Genomic DNA, 22,148 nt, shown 5'->3' with positions numbered 1-22,148 from the left:
GCTCACTCTTCAGTTGACAGGAGAATATGCAGCCAAAGGTTTATACCAGGGGTCTTCAAACCTGTCCCTTTTATGACTTGTGGACTTCAAACTCCCAGAATGCCTCAGCCAGGCATTCTGGGAGTTGTGAAGTCCACAAGTCATAAAGGTATAAACCCCTGGTTTATACCTTTCTCAACCCCTGGTTTATACCTTTCTCAAGAGCGGTGGTTGGGTTCACATTTGGAAGTGGTTGAGTTGCTAAGTCATGTCTTGACTCTCCAGTCCCATGGACCATAGCAGGCCAGAACCCCCTTGTCCTCCACGGTCCCAGAACTTGCCCAAATTCACATTCGCTGCATCAATGGCATCTAACCGTCTCCGCCTCTGCCGTCCCCTTCTCCCTTTTGCCGTCCCTCTTTCCCAACGTTGGGAGTCTTTTGAAGGAGTCTCTTCTTATTAGGTGGCCAAAGGATTTGAGGCAGGATCTGTCTTTCCAAAGAACAGCCAGGGTTGACTTCCTTTAGAAGTTCTCATGCTATATACACCAACCCCTAATGCGTATTTGGCTATCGCCTGGAATTGGCCGTTGCGGTTTGCGACGTGGTCTCGTGGCTTAATGTTGGCTATGAACCGTACCGCTGTTGCTTGTTTCCCCAAACCACAGCTTAAGCGAAGCATGGCTAAGCAATCTCCGAATAGGTGTGTTGGGTTTTTTTTCTCCCAACAATATTTTTAATGAGCATTTAAGCCCAAAGACTTTGGAGTTGGCGATGCTCGTTGGCCCCAGACAAAACCCAAAGGATGGGTGCAACGAAGGATGGAATTGAAACGCTCCCACCGTTCTCCCCTGGTCCAAGGTCCAAGCCCTCGCACCTCCAGTCCCTCTCGGACATGGCTGGGTCCAGCCAAGGCTAGGACTCCTTCTCCTTCTTGTCCTTGCCAGCCCTCCTGGCCATGAGGGTGAAGAAGAGGGCCGGGCAGAGCGGACGGAGATAGACCGCCAGGGCAGGCAGGAAACCGGGCACCACCAAGACTTCCTTCCGTTTCTCCCCCACGGCGTCCAGCACCAGCCGAGCCACGTCAGCCGCGGCCTTGCCTTCACTGGTGGTCTTGTCCATCACTGCATCGTACAGAGAGCAAGCCGGCATTGTTAGGGGCAGGAGAGCTTCCCGGCTGGCACAACAGACAAGCAACGGAAAACACAGGGGGTCCTCGGCTTACAGCCGCTCATTTAGTGACAGTTCAAAGTTACAGCGGCACTGTGGGGGGGCGGGGAAAGCCTCACTTTACGACCGTTTTTCTCACAACCGTTGCAGCGTTCCCCACGGTCAGGTGATCCAAATTCGGTCGCTTGGCAACGGGCACGTATTTTTATGACGGTTGTAGCGTCCCGGGGGTCACGCGATCGTCTTTGGCGGACTTTCCGGCAAGCAAAGTCCATGGGGAAAACCAGCTTCACGCAACAACCGGGTTGCCAACTTAATAGCTGCAGTGATTCACTTAACAACTGTGGCAAACAAGGTTGTAAAATGGGGCACCTAACAGCTGTCTTGCTGAACAATGGGATTTTGGGGGCTCAATTGTCATCAGTCGAGGACAAGCTGCAGCAGCTCCTGCTGGCAGGCTAGGGCCAGGGGTAGGCAACCTTGGCTCTTTTTACGACTCGTGGACTTCAACTCCCAGAATTCCTCAGCCAGCATGGCTCAGCTTGGAAACCTCTCCCTTTCCCCTCAGCGTGGCTGGCTCAGGAAATTCTGGGAGTTGAAGTCCACGAGTCATAAAGCGGCCTAGGCCAGGGCTAGGTAACCTTGGCTCTTTTACAACTCATGGACTTCAACTCCCAGAATTCCTCAGCCAGCATGGCTCAGCTTGGAAACCTCTCCCTTTCCCCTCAGCGTGGCTGGCTCAGGAAATTCTGGGAGTTGAAGTCCACGAGTCATAAAGCGGCCTAGGCCAGGGCTAGGTAACCTTGGCTCTTTTACAACTCATGGACTTCAACTCCCAGAATTCCTCAGCCAGCATGGCTCAGCCTGGAAACCTCTCCCTTTCCCCTCAGCATGGCTGACTCAGGAATTATGGGAGTTGAAGTCCACGAGTCATAAAAGAGCCAAGGTTGCCTACCCCTGGCTAGGCTCACGGATAAGGCCAAGTCTTTAGACCAGGGGTCTTCCAACGTGGCCCTTTTATGACTTACGTGCCTGGCTGAGGAATTCTGGGAGTTGAAGTCCACAAGTCATAAAAGGGCCACGTTGGAAGACCCCTGGAATACACACCACACCTGATTAGCAGATAGTGGCTAATCCTCACCTCCGTACTGGGATCCGTCTGACGTGACGGCATTGAGCGAAAGGTTTGTCTGGATGTAGCCGGGACACACGACGGTCACTTCAATGTTGAATCGCGCCACTTCGGCTCGCAAACAGTCAAAAAAGGCTTGAGTTGCGTGCTTGGAGGCTGCATCTGGAGAAGGAGATTGATCGCAAACTTACTAGTGCTCAGCCAGAGTCTAAAACGGGTGGGTGGTTAATTTTTCCCAAGGGGGGGGACTACATGAGACACTGAGAATGTTGTGAAGGTCCAAACCAATAGGCTGGAGTCAATTCTGATCAATTGTGTGCATTGTGTACACTAGAATAGAACAGGATAGGATAGGACAGGAATATGGAATATGGAAAAGAATAGAAGGAATATTATGGATGGGGAAAGAATAGAATAGAATAGGAATAGGAATGGAATGGAACAGAACAGAACAGAATTGTGTGTGTTGTGTGGATTGTGCCTTTTCTTAGGGCTTGCCATTTCCGCTGATATTAATGAGAGAAAAGTAACAGCATCCAACAGAAAATTTTTCTTAAGCCACCGCTGTTGCCTCTGTATTTCCAAATTGATGCACGGCCGCCCCAACTCTGAAGAATTAAATAAGCGAATTAAAAACATGACACCGCACAGGTTAAAACAGGCCTGCAAAATGACATAAACCACAACCGGGGTGGAGGGGGGAGAGGCGGCGCGGCAAAAGAAAGCAGTACTTACACGCCGAGCGGAAAGGAATGCTGATTTTGCCTTGCACGCTGCTGATGGCTACGATGTGCCCTTTCCTCCTCTCCATCATGGTAGGCAGAAGGGCTGGGACGCAAGAGGGGAGAAAAACAAAAGCCTTGCCATCAAACCCTACCTTAATAATACAGGTAATCCTCGATTTAACAAGCACAATTGGGAACAGCAATTTCTGGGGAAGGCTGGGAATCGATCATGTGATCGACCATCATAAAGACATAACTACAAATATCATATATACAAATAGGAGGGCTGCAACTGTCACAAATACCGTTTCCCCGAAAATATGACCTAACTGGAAAATAAGCCCCAGTTAAGATTGTCATAATGGACGTAATTAGTACCATATTTCTCCAAATATAAGCCTTAACCGGAAAATAAGCCCGAAGGCGTCTTTTGGAGCAAAAATATAAGACCCGGTTTTATTTTCAGGAAAATAGCGGTACGTGCTGGTTGCAAAGTGTCTGAAACAATGCTTATAAATCAAGGACTACCTGGACTTGTCTCTATTCGATTCTTCCCATTGTTTATTTAATTCATAATTTTGCTGCATTGCTTGGATTTTTTGGGGGTGGCGATGGTGGTGTCTTTTCTCACCTGGAAATGGAAATCAACGTCTTGAGCCTTACCTTTTGTCAAAGCAACTGGGCCAAAATAATTGGTTTCCATCACTTTCCGGTCCACCTCTATCGCGGTGTCTGCTATGGTGCCCCGGTAGCTGATCCCGGCGTTGTTAATTAAGATATCAACATGATCCACGCAGTTCAAAATCTCCTTCGCAGCGTTCACTACTGCTCTGATATCCGAGAGATCAAAAACCACAATGTGATGTCTATGGGCCTGTGAAAACGGGGGGGGATGAAAGGGGGGGGAGAGAAATAATATCAAAACCCACAATTTTGGCACCCAAATCTTTTCAGCTACAGAGTTTGCAGCCTATTGTTCAGGGTGTTGTTCAGGCTTATGACCAGAATTGCGCCCAAAATTTCCGTGGCTAAATGAGACGTTTGTTAAGGGAGTTTACGGCGTTCCTTGCCAGAGTCTTTAAGCGTATCATTGACGCTCTTAAGTTAGTAACACCGGATTGCTTAGTGAACTTGGCTTCTCTTACTGACTTTGTCAGGTCTTAAAAAGGGGACACTGCGACCGTCATAAATATGAGTCAGTTGCCAAGCCTCTGAATTTTGATCAGGTGACCCCGGGGATGCTGCAACAGTTATAAGTGTGAAAAAAACGGTCGTAAGTCACTTTTTACAGTGCCGTAACTTTGAACGGCCACTGTTGTTAAGTCAAGCGCTCCCTGTACACCTGGATTGCACCATCTTTCTATTTTGCAAGCCTCTCCAAAGGTATTACCGGGAACAAGGAGAGAAGCTCAAATTTAATTCTCCCAGGACCACAGCTGTGTATACGTCAAAAGTCCAAACTGGACTTTGTTTCTCCTTGAAGAAGCGGTTCTGAAAGAAGCTTCTTGGATGAGAAACAAAATGTCTTCAAGGAAAAGCAGAAAAGTCCGACTGCCTTTTGAAAAAAGCTCTTTTAGGGACAACCAGGACCCAGAGGACTTAGAATCTCCCTAGACGCCACTGCTCTTCTTTTACACAGACACGAGTCCCCAAAAGACATTACGTTCTCGACGTCCAGCGGGTGCAAGCAACACAATTCATTTCCCAGCTTGCCTTCTCGCCCGGCACTTACATTTTTGAGGGGGTCACCAGCAACGGATAGCTCTTGAAGAACATCCTGAAGCCTCGCTGCACTTCGACCACACAGCACCAGTTTCGATCCCGCAGCGTGGAAAGCTTTGGCGCATTCTTGCCAGGAAGAAAGCAGGGAGAGAAAGAGAGAGGGGAAGGGAGAGGGAGGGAGAGAGGGAGGGAGAGAGAGAGAGAGAGAGAGAGAGAGAGAGAAGGAGAGGGAGAGAGAGAGAGAGAATGTTAATCCTAGCAAATTCACATCAGATATATATAGATCTTTGATTTGTAAGTCTAGGCCCTTGACTTACAACAATTCATTTAGGGACCCTTGAAAGTTAGAACGGCACTGGCGGGGGGGGGGAAAGTGATTTGTGACCGGTTTGCAACAGAAATTTTGGCCTCAATTGTGACCGTAGGTCGAGGACTACTTGAACCATGTTTACGAGCTTTTGCTATTGGCCATTCTGGATGGATCCAACAGAAGCCAGCCTGCCCCCCTCCCCCCAAAACCCCATATTTTTAATTCCGTCACTCAAGTCACGCTAACTGGAGCAACAGCACGTCTTTCTCAACGTGCAAAAAAAAAACAACAACAAAAAAGGTATTTTATGAAGGCAAAAGTGTAGGTTGCCAGGCTTATAAGTAGGTGTGCCGGAGGGTAAATATCCCTGAGAAACAATGACCTAATTTTAGCATCTGTTTCCCAGAGGAAGAAAAAAAAATCTGGATATTTTTTTTAAAAAAGGATGACAGCTAAGTGTTGCAAAGGTTTTGTTTATTTTTAACCCGATTGCTAGGAGAAAAAAAAAACAAGTTCCCCTACACAGATAAAGAATGTAAAATATATATATATATATTCTTGGCCACCTGAAGCCAGCTCTTTCCCAGTTATCTTAGACTCCTGTCCCTCAGTGCAATGCATGGACTAGACTCCCATCCTGTCCTAAGCCATAGATTGCTCCCTCATGGTTTGTTAGCTAAGGCACCAACGGCTGGGTTGACTCGACTTGCTAAGTTAGAAACAAGCCTCTCGCACGCTGGTTTAGTCTGCAGGGCAAATCTAACTACGGAGAAGCAGGAGACCTGTGACTCTTCTTCGCCAGATCAAATGTCAGGAGAAAACCGTCACCTTTCCCCAATCCAGAAGTCGCCCCTGTGATCACCACCACCGCATCCTTCAGATACGCCCTTGCCTGGATTCTCCGGATCCACCGGAAGATAGTGAAGATCCCTGCACCACCCAAAAGCAGCGGAAGAAGGATCCCAGTGGCGAAATCCATGAGCTTTTGATTTCTCCTAGAGCGGCAGAAAGGAATGGGAAAAAAAGGCACATGAATAGATTAATCACTAACCCTTTTTAACCTCTGTGACTTCCTACTTTGTCAACTTTCAGGCGGGTGGACTTCAAATCCCAGAATCCCCCGTGCAGCCTGTTAAGGAGATTAGTGTAAAACTCAAGGTGTCAAACCAAACGGTAATTGAGGTTAGCTTTGCGACAACCCATGCGTGGCTTTTAATTTCATTTATAAAATCGCTTAAGTTTCTTTTTTATATATATACACCACACCACCCCCACCCCACCCCCAAAGTGGCATGCCAGCCATTAAACAAAGCAGTCTGTAAGAGTGTTGGGAAAATAATATCACAGGAAAAACTCAACCACAACAACATCAACAAAAGAATTTTAAAAATCTAGACAACAGATGCCAATAGCACAGCAGCACTTTTCGAACCAAAACCTGGGCGGTCAAGGATGCCTCAAATTCATGCTGAAAGGTTGAAGTGGCAGGGAGACAATTCTACAATGAGATTGTCACTTTTATCAGGCCGACTCCGAATTAAGTCGGAGGCAAAAAACACACGCACGCTGAGCAACTCAAGTCTCCAGGAAAAGCCAAAGCACCTTGTGATCCGTTGGGTCCACCTGAGAGAAGCCACTGGATCCACAGACAGAGGACATGCCTTACTGTATTTTGGACGGCCTGGTTCTGGAAGATTTGTTCCAGCTAAGCCTGGTGACAAGTCAACCATTTCTGATCTTCTTACTTGAGAGAAAGTTCTAAGGGTCAGTTTCTACCAGGAAATCATTCAGGCAACATCATCATCAGGAACATGAGAACAGCAGTGGAAACTCCAAAGGCTCTTGGAGATAACTTTTTTAAAAAAATTATTGTCTATAGATAATCCTCAATTTACGACCAAAATTTCCACCGCTAAGCCAGACAGTTGATAAGTGAGTTTTGCCCCATTTTATGACCTTTTTTTTAATATATAAATGTTTTATTGATTTTCTAGTTTTACATTTAAGTATTCAAAAAGCAGCGTGGTGGCTGGGCCAATCGATAATACAATAGCATACAAATATCTTCAATACAAGTCTCGAGCTACTACATCGAATTTTTTCCTCTCTTTCCCCCTCAGTATTCACTGTCTCCTGTCTAAACTAATACAATTCTTATTAAATCAATCAAATAAAAATAAGGTTCTTACATTTATCATTAATTTTGGCTTATACATATCCTTATTATTGTAACATTCAGTCTTTATAGACAATCAGTGTCCTAATTAGTTTGTCGTTTTACGACCTTTCTTGCCACAGTTGTTTACAGTCGTTAAGTTGGTTGTTACTAACTTAACAACTGCAAGGTAAAGGTAACGCGGTGGCTCAGTGGGTTAGGACGCTGAACTTGTCGATCGGAAGGTCGGCAGTTTGGCGGGTCGAATCCCGAGTGCCGCGTAACAGAGCGAGCGCCTGTTACTCGTCCCAGCTTCTGCCAACCTAGCAGTTCGAAAGGACGTAAAAATGCAAGTAGAAAAATAGGGACCGCTCCGGTGGGAAGGGAACAGCGTTCCGTGCGCCTTTGGTGTCTAGTCATGCCGGCCACATGACCACGGAGACGTCCTCGGACAAGCGCTGGCTCTTCGGCTTTGAAACGGAGATGAGCACCGGCCCCTAGAGTCGGAAACGACTAGCACGCATGTGCGGGGGAACCTTTACCTTTACCTTTAACAACTGCAATGATTCGCTGCAGTTGTTGAGTTAGTCAACAGGCTTTGTTAAGTGAATCTCCCTTGACTTTGCCGGTCTAAAAAAACTGCAAAAGAGGACACACACCCCCAGGACATACTTCAACCGTCGTAAGTACAGGTCAGTTTCCAAGCGTCTGAATTTTGATCACGTGATCACGGGGATGCTGCAACGGTGGTGTGAAAAATGGTCACACGTATCTTTGCAACTTCAAACGGTCATTAAATCAACTGTGGTAACTTGAGGACTAGCTGTATTTATCTGTTAAGAAAGTTTATATGCAGTTAACAAGACTTGTAGTTAACAAGACAGAGTATATATACCCAGTTAATAGGCTCATGAACTTATTTCCATGTCTTTCTGAATAACTGAAGAAGAACAAGAGAAACCAAATGCTCCATGTTACATATTCATTGCCAAAGGGTATTAGCTGCTCCAGCGTAAGTACAGTTCTCAGTTTAAGGTACCATAAGAAAAACCTGTACTGTGGGGGCCGTTAATGTAGAAAACCTTCATCCCTGCAAAGATAAAAACAAAGCAACATTTTGTGCTCTTAAAACCCCACTCAGCTGAATTTAAACTGCCCATCAAGCCTGGCACATGAACCTTCAAAAGAGGGAAGAACCATTAACTTTAATGTTGCTTCTCAGATGAACGCTTCCAGCAATTCAATATTGCAATAAAATGTTATGAAGGCAGGCTAAAGAGCCTTGTTGGATTATTTTTTTCATTTTTTAAAAAAAGCCTTAATGTAAAATAAATCTCTAACTGGGAGACCGAGAACTCTAAAGGAGATGAGCAAGAAAACGTCAGCCTGTCTCTCCAAAGCCCGGTGGGGTCATCATGAATGTAATAAAAGTCCTACCTCGTGAAAAGGTTGTAAGTGTGAGGGCGGGTTGTAACTTTTTGAGTGCCGTTGTAACTTCGGATGGTTGTTAAATAAATGGTTGAAAACTGACTACTTCTGCAAGATTATTATTATTATTTTGCCAACTAGGACCCTCGACATTTATCCCCCAAATTCCTGCAAATTCTAAGCCAGGGGTCTTCAAACTTGGCCCTTTGATGACTTGTGGACTTCAAGAGCCTTGGTGGAGCAGTGGGCTAATGCCTCCTTAAGTAACACCAGCTGCCCGCCATTAGTGCAGGTTCGAGTCCCACCAGGCTCAAGGTTGACTCAGCCTTCCATCCTTCCAAGGTAGGTAAAATGAGGACCCAGATTGTTGGGGGCAATAAGCTGACTTTGTAATAATGCCGCTTGGGGGGGCGCGAAAGCCCTAATAAGCAGGCATATACATAGAATGAAGGCTACTGCTAAGCACATTGATTTGGGCTTCTTAGATTGTAAGCCGCCCTGAGTCTTCGGAGAAGGGCGGGATATAAATGGGATTAAAAAAAAAAACCCTCCCAGAACTCCTGAGCCAGGCGTACCGGGCTGAGGAATTCTGGCAGTTGAAGTCCACAAGTCATAAAAAGGCCACGTTTGAAGACCCCTATTCCAAGCCATTTAGAAGACCTCAGAATTAAGAAACTGGGAGGGTACATCAGATTCAGAGTGCCAGTTTTGTCTTAGGGGCAAAGGCACCAGACTAGAAAGCGAGAGTCCTGAGTTCTAGTCCTGCCTCAGGCAGAAAAACCAGCTGGGTGATGCTGCCTTGCCCCAGTCCTCCTTTCTCATCTTTACGAAGTAGGCAGCAAGGGCAAGCTGCTTCTGAAATCTTGCCAAGAAAACGCCAGGGATTTGTCCAGGCAGTTGCCAAAAGTCAACACTGACTCAAAGGCGCCAAAGGGGGGAAAAATGTACATCAAGAGTGGCTTTCTTCCCCCCCCCCCCCCCGCTTCATTTATTGCACTGGAAGCCGTCTGTCTGCTAACTATTCTTAATTTTAATAGCACCAGACTGTACTCGCCAGCGTTTAATGATTCAGAATTGCTTCACCTGCATGAGAAAAAATAAATAAATTCTGGTCCTTTTTTTTTTTGCAAGCTAAATTGAGTTCTTTTCTCCTTGCCACACAGAGTTCTCTTCTCAAATACCGCCCCCTCCTTCTCCTGTTCCTTGCCAAGAAGGCCCAAGAGGTTTTGCAAACAACACAGGAAGGTTGTAAATTCAGAATTGGGGAGCTGGACAATCTACTCCATCTTGTGTTGGATGAAAAAAAAAACACACCCCAAGTGACGATTAATCAAGCAGGGAAAATGGCCAATTCTTGTCTTGAAGCACATTCACCATCAAGATATTTATTCTAATGCTGGCCTCATATGTTCCCTCTGGTGATTTCAGCCTTCTAAATCCTAATATTACAGATAGTCCTCAGCTTACAACACCAATTGAGCCCAAAACTTCTGTTGCTATGCAAGGCAGTCGAAAACTTGAGTTTTGCCCCATTTCACCACCTCTCCTGCCCTTGTTAAGTGAATCATTCTAGCTGTTGAGTTAGTAACACAGTTGTTAAGTGAATCTGGCTTCCCACTGACTTTGTCAGAAGGTTGCAAAAGGGGACACTGCAACCGTCATAAATACGAGTCAGTGGCCAAGCCTCTGAATTTTGGTCATGTGACCGTGGTACTGCTGCAGCAATGATCGTAAGTGTGAAAAATGGTCATAAGCCACTTTTTGCAGTGCCGTTGTAACTACAAACGGTCGCTAAATGAACTGTTGTAAGTTGAGAACTACCCAGGGAAGCAGAGAATACATTTCTTTAAAATCTCTTCCTTGCGACGGCTCTTTTAATTTTGGGAAGAGATCTATGGATCCTGAGCTAGCTTCACCTCTCATCTTAAGGCAGTGGCTGCGTTCATCAGCACGCCAAGCCATTCATCAGAGTTTACAAACTACGATTGCTTTGGTTCACACAAACGCATCGATTTAAAAACCAAAGTATAAAAATGAAGGTTTAGTGCAATGTTGAAAACCGAATCGAGGTCTGAGTATTAGACATGTTCAGTCTGGAGAAATCGATTTTTATATTGGGGTAGGTGGGATTACTCTGTCTTCCCTTTTTCACTTTGCACGTAAGGCATATATATGCATAACCGCATTTGCCCATTTTCCACACGTCCATTCGAACGCCGGTATTACTGCAATATTTTTGAACTTGCTTGAAGCGATGGAACTGAATTAAATCGCTCAAGAGTTTCAACAGATCAAGACAGAACAAGAATCTACTTGTTAGGCCTCCGAAACCCAGCAGCGATTAAAACTTGAGAGAATCCCTCAACTAGCTTGTTCTTTTCTGACATCGTCTCTGATTAAAATGCCACAGTCAACACTGAGAAGCTGAATCCTAGGCTCTTAATTCAAAGAAAAATAGAGAATCTAGCTGCAAGCCTGCTATGTTAATATTACGAAAATGCTGAGATTCCAGTTTGGCTTTGAGGGAAACATAATTAAGGATGACATAAGATGCCAAATCTTCTGAATTCCCTAAATCAGCTTTTCTCACCATAGCTATGGGAATTCTGGGAGTTGAAGTCCACACCTCTTTAAGCTGGGAAGGTTGAGAAACGTTGTCCTAAATTAATTCTAAGACCTTTGTGGACAAACGCTCAAGGCCAAAATGCAGCTATTTCATTGTCCATGGTAACTTTTAGTCAAGAGAGTTACAATAACTGAAGCTGTTAATTAATAAAGTAGACAAATAAATAAATATCCCAACGTTAGAGTAAAGTAAGTTAGACTGACAGATGTCAACTGTCTCAAGATCAACTCCCAATCTCACCCTCAAGTCCAGCAGCTTTAAGAAAGTGTGGACTACAATTGCTGGCTGGGGAATTCTGGGAATTGAAATGAATTAAAGTTGCTGAGATTGAGAAACATTGCTCTGAACTCCTTCCCCATCCATGCCTAGAGGAATTCCATTACCCTCCCTAACATGGCTCCCATCCCTTGCCTTCCATTGGACTACAATTCCCATCCCCACCGATCCAGCCACGGCCTCAAGCTGTCATGCTCCAGCCCATCTTTTTCATCCACCACTTCTGCAACCTCTAGTACCCTCTAGTAGTTGTTTAGGGCTGGAATGCCCATCATGCCCAACTATTGCTGTGGATAATGGGCACTGTAATACAATACCCAACATGGAAGAGTTGGGAAAGCAGCTCTACACCCCCACCCTTCCATCTACCTTCTTTTTGGATTTATGTAGCCAGGCTCCCCATATTTAGCAAGAACCTATGACCTCCTCACAGGAAACAGCCCCCCCCCCCCGCCAATCCAGCTATTGCACTTGCTGTGGATAATGGGTACTGCAGTCCAATGTCCAAACAAGGAAGAGTGGGAAAGAGCTTCTCCCATCTCCCTTTCTAGATTTACATAACATATTTAGCAAGAAAATATCACACACACACACACACACGAGAGAGAGAGACATATCCCACTACCTTGCAATTCCCATCACCGTAATCCCATACCCGGAAGTGGGATGACGCCTTTTCCCCGCCCCCTCTCTCCGCTGTGTCCAATCAAGATGCACCGTTTCAAACCAGACGCCAGGCGGAGCTATCAGGACAGCAGCCAATCAGCGACGGCGCGAGGTCGGACGCCACGAAGCAATTGATGTGATAGGAGGTGGTCCGATTGCCTTTAAGTTCCCTCCGGGAATCTTGACCGTAAGAATAGCGTTCCGCCTGGCTTAGAGTCCCGACCATTTCCTAAGGAAAGGAAAGAAAATAAAATACGACTTGCTTCTTTTTTTTATGTCAGCAAATGAGAGAAGCATCGAAAAAGGCGGAGCGGAGGTTTCATGAATTCTGAATAGGGACGGGCCGGTTCAGGATTTAAGAGGGATTTTTTTTCCATTCACCCAAAATAATTCTCTTGTAAGGTTTTCTCCTAAACCTTTTAGTCCCGTTTTCAAGGAAAAAGCCATATTCTTGCACAATATTTTGTTGATGAGGCTTTTCTTAAAATGAGTTTTTGGCCCTGAACATAGTTCCTAGATCAGCTGGATATATTATGGAATTGTTTCATATATTGCAGGAAAACTGCATGGATTTGTCTATAATAGTATCAGGAATTGAGGTAATTCTTTAGGTCTGTAATATTAATAGTTTTTTTTTTCCTATTGTGATTTTCAGGGAATGTTTTTAGCATATATAACTTCCAAATACAATAATGAATTCTTATTAAATTTGCTTTGTCTACTTCTCTCTCTCTCTCTCTCTCTCTCTCTCTGTGTGTGTGTGTGTGTGTGTGTGTGGTAATGCTATCCTAAATAGTGACATGGATGGAATTTTTTTCCTTTTCTGTTCTTAGTGTTCTAAGTTATTTAAACAATGATAATGCAGTAATTTATAAACATGTTACCCAAACATCAACATACAAAAACAACAGTGACTAAGATTTATAACAACATAATAGGGAAAAAACAAATGTTTTTTTCTCAATTCAACCTGAGAAATGCCACTAAGAATTCACACAGTATTTGTAAAAGTAAGGCAAATTAACTTTTTGAAAATCATATTTTGAAACTGGCATGTATCGTGATATTGATTAAAATGGGTTCTTTAATAAGACCGGGTTGTGTAATTGACTAGAAAAGCACTGGCCAGGAATTGAATTCTAGGAACTGAAGTTCATTCATCTTAAAATTGCCAAGTTTGAAAAATCCTGGAGTATTTTCTCTCCCATTCTCACATTCCTATCAACGAAGCATCTGCTGTGATGCTTTGCTTCACAACAAAAAGCTTCTGTTCCTACACACCATTGCCACCTGCCTGTAAGTGAAAATCTGCAATGCCCCCTAAGGGCTGTTTCCCCCCCAGCAGGATGCTCCTTATTGCTGCTCTTTTAGCACTAGCCCAGGAGGGAAGCCTTAATTTCAGTTGTGTTCACCGTTTGCAATGAGAACACCGCTAGATGAAACACAGTAACTCAGAATATAGCGGCCAACCCCACTGCACCTCTTTTTAAGAATCAAGTTCAAGGAATCAAGTTCAGCTTTAACTGTCCAATATTTGAGTTAAACCTAAAGCCATTCAAGCAATTTGGCTGTTTTGAAGCCTTATAAAAAAAGAAGGAAAGAAATGCATTAAGAAATTTGTAGGTTATAAGCTTTTAAAATTTATCTTGTACTTCTTACCCTTAGGTTGCATTATTGTACAAAATATGATTAAGGTGCACCAATTTATATGGACTGTGGTAAAATCAGACAGCAAAATTATTTATGAGATACTTAATTCAAAATTTAGGTAGCTATTTACGTTCTAATTCAGAAAAGATAGGTCAAAGCTGAAGTAAAATTCTTAGATAATTGGCAAAACCATTTTTATTTATTTACAAATAAAAACTATGCTAAAAATCTATGAACAAATGAATGAAGATCGTGAAATGACCAGCTCAACTTGCAGGATTCTTTAATGATTACACCTTGTTTTAGGTATTGTTTATCTCCACAACTCTGGGTATAAACAATATTCAAGCTTGTTTGAACCTCAACCTCTCTCTGACCAAACATATTATTTAGCTTTTGTTACAAAGAGGGGAGAAGAAAAATCTGGTCAAATAGTGCAAAACAGAAAACTCTCTGCATTGAGGAACTTACGCTCCGTCCAAAATGGTTAGATTTCTCATTATTCATTCCTCATTTAGCTGGGCTGGCAGAAGCTGAGTGGGTCTCGTTTTAGTCGTAAATTTCTTCTCTGCTAAATGAAGCAGGAGCAGAAGTGAATTTTGTCCTGGATGGACTGTGAGTTGCATTAAGCATTATTCTGCAAAACAGATAACTGGATTTCAGCTTAGCGCAGAGATAGTTTCAAGTATAGGATAACGCCACGGACCATTAGACAAGGTAACAGTGGGAAAGAGGCAATCAATGCATTAATCTTCACAGACATAAACAATGTATTTACTGTTTCAGTGTTTTTCTAAACCCCGGTAACTTTATGATTTCTGGACTTCAACTCCCAGAGTTCCCCAGCCAGCCAAGTTATTGTGGTTGCCATCTTTTTGAAACACCCCCTGGTCAAAGTAGCGCATATAGCGTGCCTCCTCCTATTCACATATTTGATTGTATTAGCCATTCCATTCCAATAGATCCCAACAATTTTTCAAGGCAGGTTGGTCTAACGTCGTGCAATGAGGGCTTCCCTGGTTGACAGTGGACTAGGATCCGGATCTAGAACCATCCCATCTCTTGTCCAGAACCTTGGATACTACAGGTTCTTCCTTACCAAATTTCTCTTTTCTTATCATTACGTGCAACAGAAGAAGTTACTAATCAAATGGGTAGAAGTTTCTCTTCTCTCCCCATTAAACACTGCCCTGAGTCTCTTAAGGGCTGGTTTGCAAAGCCCACCAAGACAGAATTGGCTCCAGTAATGCTAGCTTGGATCATCCCTGGCAGCTTCACACCCCATATGCAGCTGAAATCAAGCTAGGAATGGTTCACGCTGTCAAAGGTCTTTGTGTTTCGTTTCTAAGGGCCAGGGGGTGGGAAAATATCATTGTTTCATTTCTTCGTTTTTTTTATTTAGTGTAGTAACTGTAGTTGCTTCTTTGCAGAGCCTATTAACCAAGGCTCAGTCCCTACGTTTACCAGTAGATGCTGCTGTTGATCCGTAGGTTGGTGCAGCTGTTTCTTCCCTCCCAGTGGGCCTAAAAAAAGAGAAAGAAATAAAATCGATCCACCAGGAGAAACACACACAGCTTTCTAGATGTCCTTTTTTTTATCTGCTTCTCTCTCTCTCTCTGACAATCAGTTTGGGAAGTGGGAAGAGGAAAAATGCTTATCGTTGCTGCTGGAGAGGAATAAAGGGGGCCTCATTAGCAACCCGGCTGAGTTAGCAGCTCACCCACAGTTGTTCGAACCCACCCACCCACCCATCTTCAGCTTGCTTTTTTTTAAGGTTCTCAAAGCGTGGATTGCTGCAGTGAAGAATGGAATTTTCTCCATGTTTCCCATGCCTGCAAACACACAGATACACACACATACGTGGGAAACTTTCTTTTCTTTTTTTAAAAAAACATACGAAGAACCCATCGTTCTCCCACAATACTTTCTGTTGATGGTGTCAGGTCTTTGAGAACAGTGGATTGTTTCCTTCTTGGTTTTAGCCCAAGGCTGTTGGGAGAATTTAAATAGCGGCCTGTTTTAAATTCACACACATACACACACACACACCCGTTTCTCAAGGTCAGTGTGTCTTCCTGCTTTGCTCAACATTGATTTTTCCACCAATGTTGGTCCTGCCATCTGCAGTTCTGTGATCCAGAGACTTCCAAAAGGAATACTCTTTTTTCTCCGGTCTGAAGGAAGGAAAGGAAAGCAGGAAATCACTCCTCCTCCCCAAATGGGGATATTATCTCATCAAGATCTACTTGCATATTTGGGCCTACCCACTGGTATAAAATCAAATCTCTCAATGGCTTTTTTTTTTTTGCCGATGTACAAGCTCAACCCTTCGCAGTTTATTTTATTTATTAAATTTATATGCCTTCCCCCATCTCATTGTCGGACTGACTCTGCTTGGCTTACAAAATCATAGTTGCCGCTTAGTATACTCTGCAAATCCAGCCACTTGGGGCTTATTCAGTAAACCAGGATGAAGCAATGGCTTAATTTAGTGCCTCAAGCCAGGGGGTTATAAGCTGAGACAAAGAGGGGGCTGTTAGACTTGGGAGAGAATGTTTGATGCTCACGGTTGGAAAACAGTTCCGCAAAAATCGCTCCTGCTTATTAATTGTTGATCTCATCGATTAAGGGATAATGGATAAAAAGGAAACGTTTTTACTTTTGAAAACAACCTGCAGATAGTCCTGGACTTACAAGCACAAACCAGCCCAAAATTTCCGCTGCTAAGCAAGGCGGTTGTTAAATGAGCTTTGCCCCATTTTGCGACCTTTTTAGCTACAGTTGCCCTGCAGTAAGTTGTTAAGGGAATCCTGCTGTCATTAAGTGAATCCAGCTCCCCCCCTGATTTGTTTGTTGGAAACTGGGAAGGTTACAAAAGGTGATCACGTGAAACCCTGCCCCCCCCCCCAAAAGTATTGCAACCGTCATAAGTGCATGTCAGTTGCCATGTGTCTGAGTTTGGATCCCATGGCCACAGGGATGCTGCAAAGGTCCTAAGTGTGAAAAACGGTCCTTAGGTCACTTTTTCCAGTGCCGTTGTAACTTCAAACGGTCGCTAAGCAAACAGTTACAAGTCGAGGACTACTTATACATAAGGTAGGAGAAAATTGGCCCCAGAAACGTACTTCCCGATCGAGACGGCGTGTGAATTCTAGCACTTCCCCAAGGCCACGGGACCCCGTGTTCACTGGCAGGCAGCTGGCATCTAAATACACATTATAGGCCTCTTAATGGCCTTGCTTGGGGAGACCAAGAAAATCCCGGAAGCTAATGATTTAAATGCTGGGAATTAAGGCTTGTCATATTACCGGGGGTGAGTTGTGTGAGCCTCCCTGTGGAGGTCGGAAGGGGAATAGACTGCCCAGGTGTGTAACGTGATAGCTGGGCACCATAAGGGAGGGGGGTGTCTGGGTTTTCAGCTGGTTGTTTAACCACATTCTTCCCTGAAGAACTCAAGAGCTCTCCTCCTGTGGCTGCTTTCCCCACCGACGATTGTTACAGGGAGTCCCTGACGTACGGCCAGAACTGAGCTGTTGCTAAGTGAGAAATTTGTAATGCCTGAATTTTGCCCCATTTGACGACTTTTCTCGCCACAGCCGTTAAGTGAATCACTGCAACACGGTTGTTAAGTGAATCTGGCTGCCTCCGTTGACTTTGCTTGTCAGGAGGTCGCAAAAGGGGATCACGATGACCCCGGGACACTGCGACCATCGTAAATGTGAGTCCGTTGCCAAACAACCGAATCTAAACCATGTGGCCAGAGCGATGCGGCAAGGGTGGTTAAGTGTGAAAAGTGGTAACTTTTACCGGTGCCGCTGTAGCTTGGAACAGTCCCTAAATGAACCATCGTTGAGGACGACCTGTATCGCAGGAAGTGACACCTGCCCGTCACACAGCCCATCTCTGAATGCAACGGCCCTTCCCATGCTAGTGCAATAAGCCAAACGGCATCTTCGTGGGAGGCCAGATCTGGGATCTGAGCCAGAGAGAAGTATATTTCTCAACCTCGGCCACTTTTAGACACATGGACTTCAACTCCCAGAATCCCCCAGCCCGCTGAAGTCCTCCCAACTTAAAGGGGCAAGGCTCCTAGGTGTGGACTTGGGACAGGGCTGCTGCTCAGGGTAAAGGCTGTGTTTGGTTCAATGTGAATTTAACCCTAGAGCAGGGGTAGGCAACCTTGGCTCTTTTACGACTCATGGACTTCAACTCCCAGAATTCCTGAGCCATCATGGCTGGCTCAGGAATTCTGGGAGTTGAAGTCCACGAGTCGTAAAAGAGCCAAGGTTGCCTACCCCTGCCCTAGAATTGCTCTCCCAAGTGACGCCTAGAGGAGGCCGGATTATTGCCTTTTCCCATCTATTGTTGAGATCAGGGGTCTTCAAACTTGGCCCTTTTATGACTTCTGGACTTCAACTCCCAGAATTCCTCAGCCAAGCACACTGGCTGAGGAATTCTGGGAGTTGAAGTCCACGAGTCGTAAAAGAGCCAAGGTTGCCTACCCCTGCCCTAGAATTGGACTCCCAAGTGACGCCTAGAGGAGGCCGGATTATTGCCTTTTCCCATCTATTGTTGAGATCAGGGGTCTTCAAACTTGGCCCTTTTATGACTTCTGGACTTCAACTCCCAGAATTCCTCAGCCAAGCACACTGGCTGAGGAATTCTGGGAGTTGAAGTCCACAAGTCATAAAAGGGCCAAGTTTGAAAACCCCTGGTTGAGATGATCAAATCAATGTCGAAACGATTTAAGAAGAGGCTGGACGGCCACGGACCCTCTCCTCGGCTGCGTTCTCAGGACCGGCTGGACGCCCGGGCTGTCAAGATTCGATCTGATCGGGAGGTCGTGTGAATGCAGCCCAGGAGTTACACGTGTCCGCGGCCGTGGAGCGGGATCGGGCTGGAGAAGGCTGTGCGAGCAGAGTCCACGGAAGAGCAGCAGCAGGCATCTCCGCCCTCCTTGCAGGGAATCACTGGGGCAACCGAGAACCTGCAAAGGCTCCGGCGGATGTGACAGCAGCCCTGCCCGCCGGCTGACTGGCTGGCCCGACCCCTCCCGTCTCGCCTAGGCTCCGCGGGGGCGGCGCTTACCCCCGTGACCCTCCTCCCAGCCAATCCCCCGCCGCGCACGCCGCTCGGGCCAAGAGAGCGGCGGGCGCCGCCGCCAATCGGCGCCCGTTCTCTTCCCCCCCTCCCTCTTCTCCGTCGCCAGAACTTCCTTTGTCAATCAAAGGCGGCTGAGGGGCGGCGCTTCTCCTCGCCTCCCCCTTCCCATCCCGCTGTAAGGGAAGGCGGCGCCCGCCAATGAGAAACGGCCCAGAGGCGGGACGTGCGCCTCGCGCCGCCAATCCGCGGCCTTCCTTGAGCCTTTCGGGCAGGGCCGACGCTTTTTTTTTCTCTCTCTCTCTCTCTCTCCCCCCCAACCTGTCCTTTTTTTCTCTCTCTCTCTCTCTTCTTCCTCCCACCCTCCGTTCCTCCTCCTTACCTTACTTCCCCCCCTCTGCTCCTTTCCCAATTGGTTTGTCCCGCTCGGGCCCGGCGGCGGCGGCGGCGCTGGTGCCTTGAGCGGAGCCTGCCGCGCGCGCGCTCTCCACCGAGGACGGGCTCATTCAGGGCGGCGGAGGGGGGGGGCACGCGCGGCGACGAGGCGGCGCGATTTAAAGAGACAGGCGATCCGGGCGCGAGAAAGCGGCGGAGAGGCAGAGGCGGCGGCCCCACAACACACACACACACACTCTCACACACAGACACACACACACACACCCGTCGGCTGCCAGGGCTTCCCCCTCTCCCTCGCCGCCGCCTCCCCCGGGGCCTCCATGAGGTAGCAGCGCGCGATCCGGCGGCGGCGGCGGCGGCGATCCTCCTGAGGAGAATCTCCCTCAGCGGCGCTTCGCCCGCCGCCTCCCCCCCCCTCAGCTTTGTGCGCCGCCGCCGCCGTCGTCGTCGGCGCTTTGTTCGGAGCGGCGGCGGCGGCAGAACCGCCGCAGCAGCCGGGGGCGGGGTTGAGGCGAAGCGGCGGCGAGGCGAGGGAGGAAGCGGGCGGGCGGGCGGCCGCTCCCCGGCACTGCAGTCGGCCGCGCCGCCCTGAGGGAGCGCGCCCGGGAGGAGGAGGAGGAGGAGGAGGAGGAGGGGGATCGGGCCGCAGTGGCCCCTGGGGGGGCGAGGAGACCCCCCCTCAGCCGCCGTCGCCTCCTCCTCCTCCGCGACCCCCCCTCCCCTCCCCGCCTCGCCGTAGCAGCCGCAGCAGCCGGGCCGGCGGGGCGGGCGGGGCATTGATGTGGGGGGGTCGGAGATGAGTCCGCCGGCCGCCGGGTGCTGCCATGTGACCGGCTTCAAGGTGGAGAACTGGAAGCAGAACCTGCGGGTGATCTACCAGTGCTTCGTGTGGAGCGGCTCGGCCGAGGCCAGGAAGCGCAAGGTGAGCCCCGCCCGCCCGCCGGCCCCCCTCTCCCTTCCTCCCTCCTCTCCTGCTTCTAGTCCTCATGGAGCGTCTTCCTCCCGCCCCTCCCCCGCCCCTTCCTTCCTTCCTTCCTTCCTTCTTCCTGCAGCGCTTCTAGTCCTCATGGAGCATCGTCCTCCCGACCCTCCCCCTTCCTTCCTTCCTTCCTTCCTTCCTTCCTTCCTTCCTTCCTTCCTTCCTTCCTTCTTCCTGCAGCGCTTCTAGTCCTCATGGAACATCTTCCTCCCGACCCCCCCCCGCCCCTTCCTTCCTTCCTTCCTTCTTCCTGCAGCGCTTCTAGTCCTCATAGAGCATCTTCCTCCCGACCCTCCCCCGCCCCTTCCTTCTTCCTGCAGCGCTTCTAGTCCTCATGGAGCATCTTCCTCCCGACCCCTCCCCGGAGGCGCCCCTTCCTTCCTTCTTCCTGCAGCGCTTCTAGTCCTCATGGAGCATCTTCCTCCCGACCCTCCCCCGCCCCTTCCTTCTTCCTGCAGCGCTTCTAGTCCTCATGGAGCATCTTCCTGCGGGGCCAGTCCCGCGGGACGCCCCTTCCTTCCTCTCCTGCAGCAGGCACGCTTCTAGTCCTCACGGTTTGAGGCAGGGAGGAAAAGAAGGAGGGGGGGTGTCTGCCTCCTCTCCTTCCTCGCCCCCTCCTTCCTCCTTTCCTCCTCTCCCCCGCAGCAGGAACAGCAGCCCAGGCGCGTTTGTGTAGTCCTCATGGAGCATCTTCTTCTCGCCCCCCCTCTCCCCCCGTTTCCTGTGGGGCGCCCCCTCCTCCCCTTCCCCGCAGCATCAGCAGGCGCGTTTCTAGTCCTCATGGTTTTAGGGGAGGAGGAGGAGGAGGAGGAGGAGGAGGAAGCAGAGAGGATCGTCCTCTTCGCCCCCTCCCCAAAGTGGCCGGTCCCGCGGGCCGCAGCCCCCTCCTCCACTTCCCTGCAACGGCAAGTGGCAATCGCAGCCCCCCCAGGCGTGTTGCCAGTCCTCATGGTTTGGGGCAAGGAGGGAGGAGACAAGGGCAGCCTCCTCTTCCTCCTCCTCCTCCTGGCTTTAGAGGGCGGGCGGACTTTCCCGGAATCGGGCGGCTGCAGAGCCCGCCTGGAGGAGGAGGAGGAGGAGGAGGAGAAGGGAAAGTGGGAGGGCAGAGCCAGAGCTCTGGGGCCAAAGAGCGCGCCGGGGCTGCCCAGGTTGGCAGCGGGGTCTCCTCGGCCTAGGAGAGCGGCCTTTCCTCTCTCTCATCCCCCCCACCTCTCCCCTTGCAAGGGGAAGGGGCTTTCGCCCAGTCCTGGCTCCCTTGGGTGGGGTGGCTTGGCTCAGCCTGGGGAGGGGGGTGGGTGGGTGGGCGAGGAGCGCGCGGGCGGAGGAAGGGGCGCGGTCGGTGGAGGCTGGCTGGGTGGGGATGGGGGTCGCGCCGCGCCTTGGTCCATTATGGACCTGCCTGTTTTCCGTGCCTTGGTCTATTATGGACCTGCCTGTTTCCCGGCAGCCGGAGGAAGCCCGCCGGGGTTGCCCCCCACACAATAGGTGGAAATGGCTCTGCTGCCTTAGGCGAGCGGGGACGTTTCTGCAAGCGCCCGGGCATCCACGGTCAGCGTGGGTGGGGGGAACATAATCCGTGGGTGGCAGGGAGGAAACACAGAAGGGAAACGCAGAGAGAGAGAGAGAGAGACAGATGTGGTGGGGGCTGTTTGCTGCTCACAGATTACCTTCAAAGATGCAGAAGGAAGGAAGGAAGGAAGGAAGGAAGGAAGGAAGGAAGGAAGGAAGGAAGGAAGGAAGGAAGGAAGGACGATGTCACACTCGGGTCTCCTAACGCAGGGCTTTCTTGTCCCCCCCTCCTCTTCCCTTCAGTGGGTGGTGGGGTTGCAGAGTGG

General features: G+C 48.3%; 2 protein-coding genes across 8 annotated transcripts in view; one reads left to right on the top strand and one right to left on the bottom strand.

Annotated features, from left to right (window-relative positions):
• Positions 1 to 154: 154 nt before the first annotated feature.
• On the bottom strand, positions 155 to 20,135 carry DHRS7B (dehydrogenase/reductase 7B). Of its 7 annotated transcripts, XM_083373103.1 has the most exons (10): positions 15,303 to 15,567; positions 14,310 to 14,475; positions 12,148 to 12,417; positions 7,865 to 8,025; positions 5,866 to 6,032; positions 4,738 to 4,853; positions 3,669 to 3,879; positions 3,016 to 3,108; positions 2,290 to 2,442; positions 156 to 1,102 (listed from the first exon to the last, which is right to left on the bottom strand). In XM_083373103.1, exons 5-10 carry the CDS (start codon positions 6,014 to 6,016, stop codon positions 894 to 896), a joined length of 933 nt encoding a protein of 310 aa, XP_083229229.1. In that variant the 5' UTR covers positions 6,017 to 6,032; positions 7,865 to 8,025; positions 12,148 to 12,417; positions 14,310 to 14,475; positions 15,303 to 15,567; the 3' UTR covers positions 156 to 893. The 7 variants fall into 7 exon arrangements, 6 of the variants coding, with proteins under 6 accessions (XP_083229227.1, XP_083229226.1, XP_083229229.1 ...); XM_083373101.1 differs by lacking the exons at positions 7,865 to 8,025; positions 12,148 to 12,417 and adding an exon at positions 19,321 to 19,446 and having other exon boundaries at positions 155 to 1,102; positions 15,303 to 15,361; XM_083373102.1 differs by lacking the exon at positions 7,865 to 8,025 and having other exon boundaries at positions 15,303 to 15,568.
• USP22 (ubiquitin specific peptidase 22) overlaps positions 20,019 to 22,148 on the top strand; it is a 44,183-nt gene continuing 42,053 nt past the window's right edge. The window contains exon 1 of the mRNA XM_083373099.1: positions 20,019 to 20,256. Within this exon, the coding sequence (XP_083229225.1) occupies positions 20,131 to 20,256 (126 nt within the window). The 5' untranslated portion in view covers positions 20,019 to 20,130. The remainder of the gene's footprint in view (positions 20,257 to 22,148) is intronic.

Source organism: Vipera ursinii (assembly GCF_947247035.1).
Source record: "Vipera ursinii genome assembly, chromosome: 13".
NCBI lineage: Eukaryota > Metazoa > Chordata > Lepidosauria > Squamata > Viperidae > Vipera > Vipera ursinii.
This window is presented reverse-complemented; position numbering and strand designations above follow the sequence as displayed.

What these genes read in the sequence shown, in the direction of transcription:
- DHRS7B (XM_083373101.1), bottom strand. Translation starts at nt 14,338, where the DNA reads ATGAGAAATCTAACCATTTTGGACGGAGC. An exon ending in CCCAGTTGCTTTGACAAAAG is followed by an intron (nt 3,109 to 3,668) that starts GTAAGGCTCAAG and finishes CTTGCGTCCCAG; the next exon opens with CCCTTCTGCCTACCATGATG. An exon ending in AGACGGATCCCAGTACGGAG is followed by an intron (nt 1,103 to 2,289) that starts GTGAGGATTAGC and finishes TGTACGATGCAG; the next exon opens with TGATGGACAAGACCACCAGT.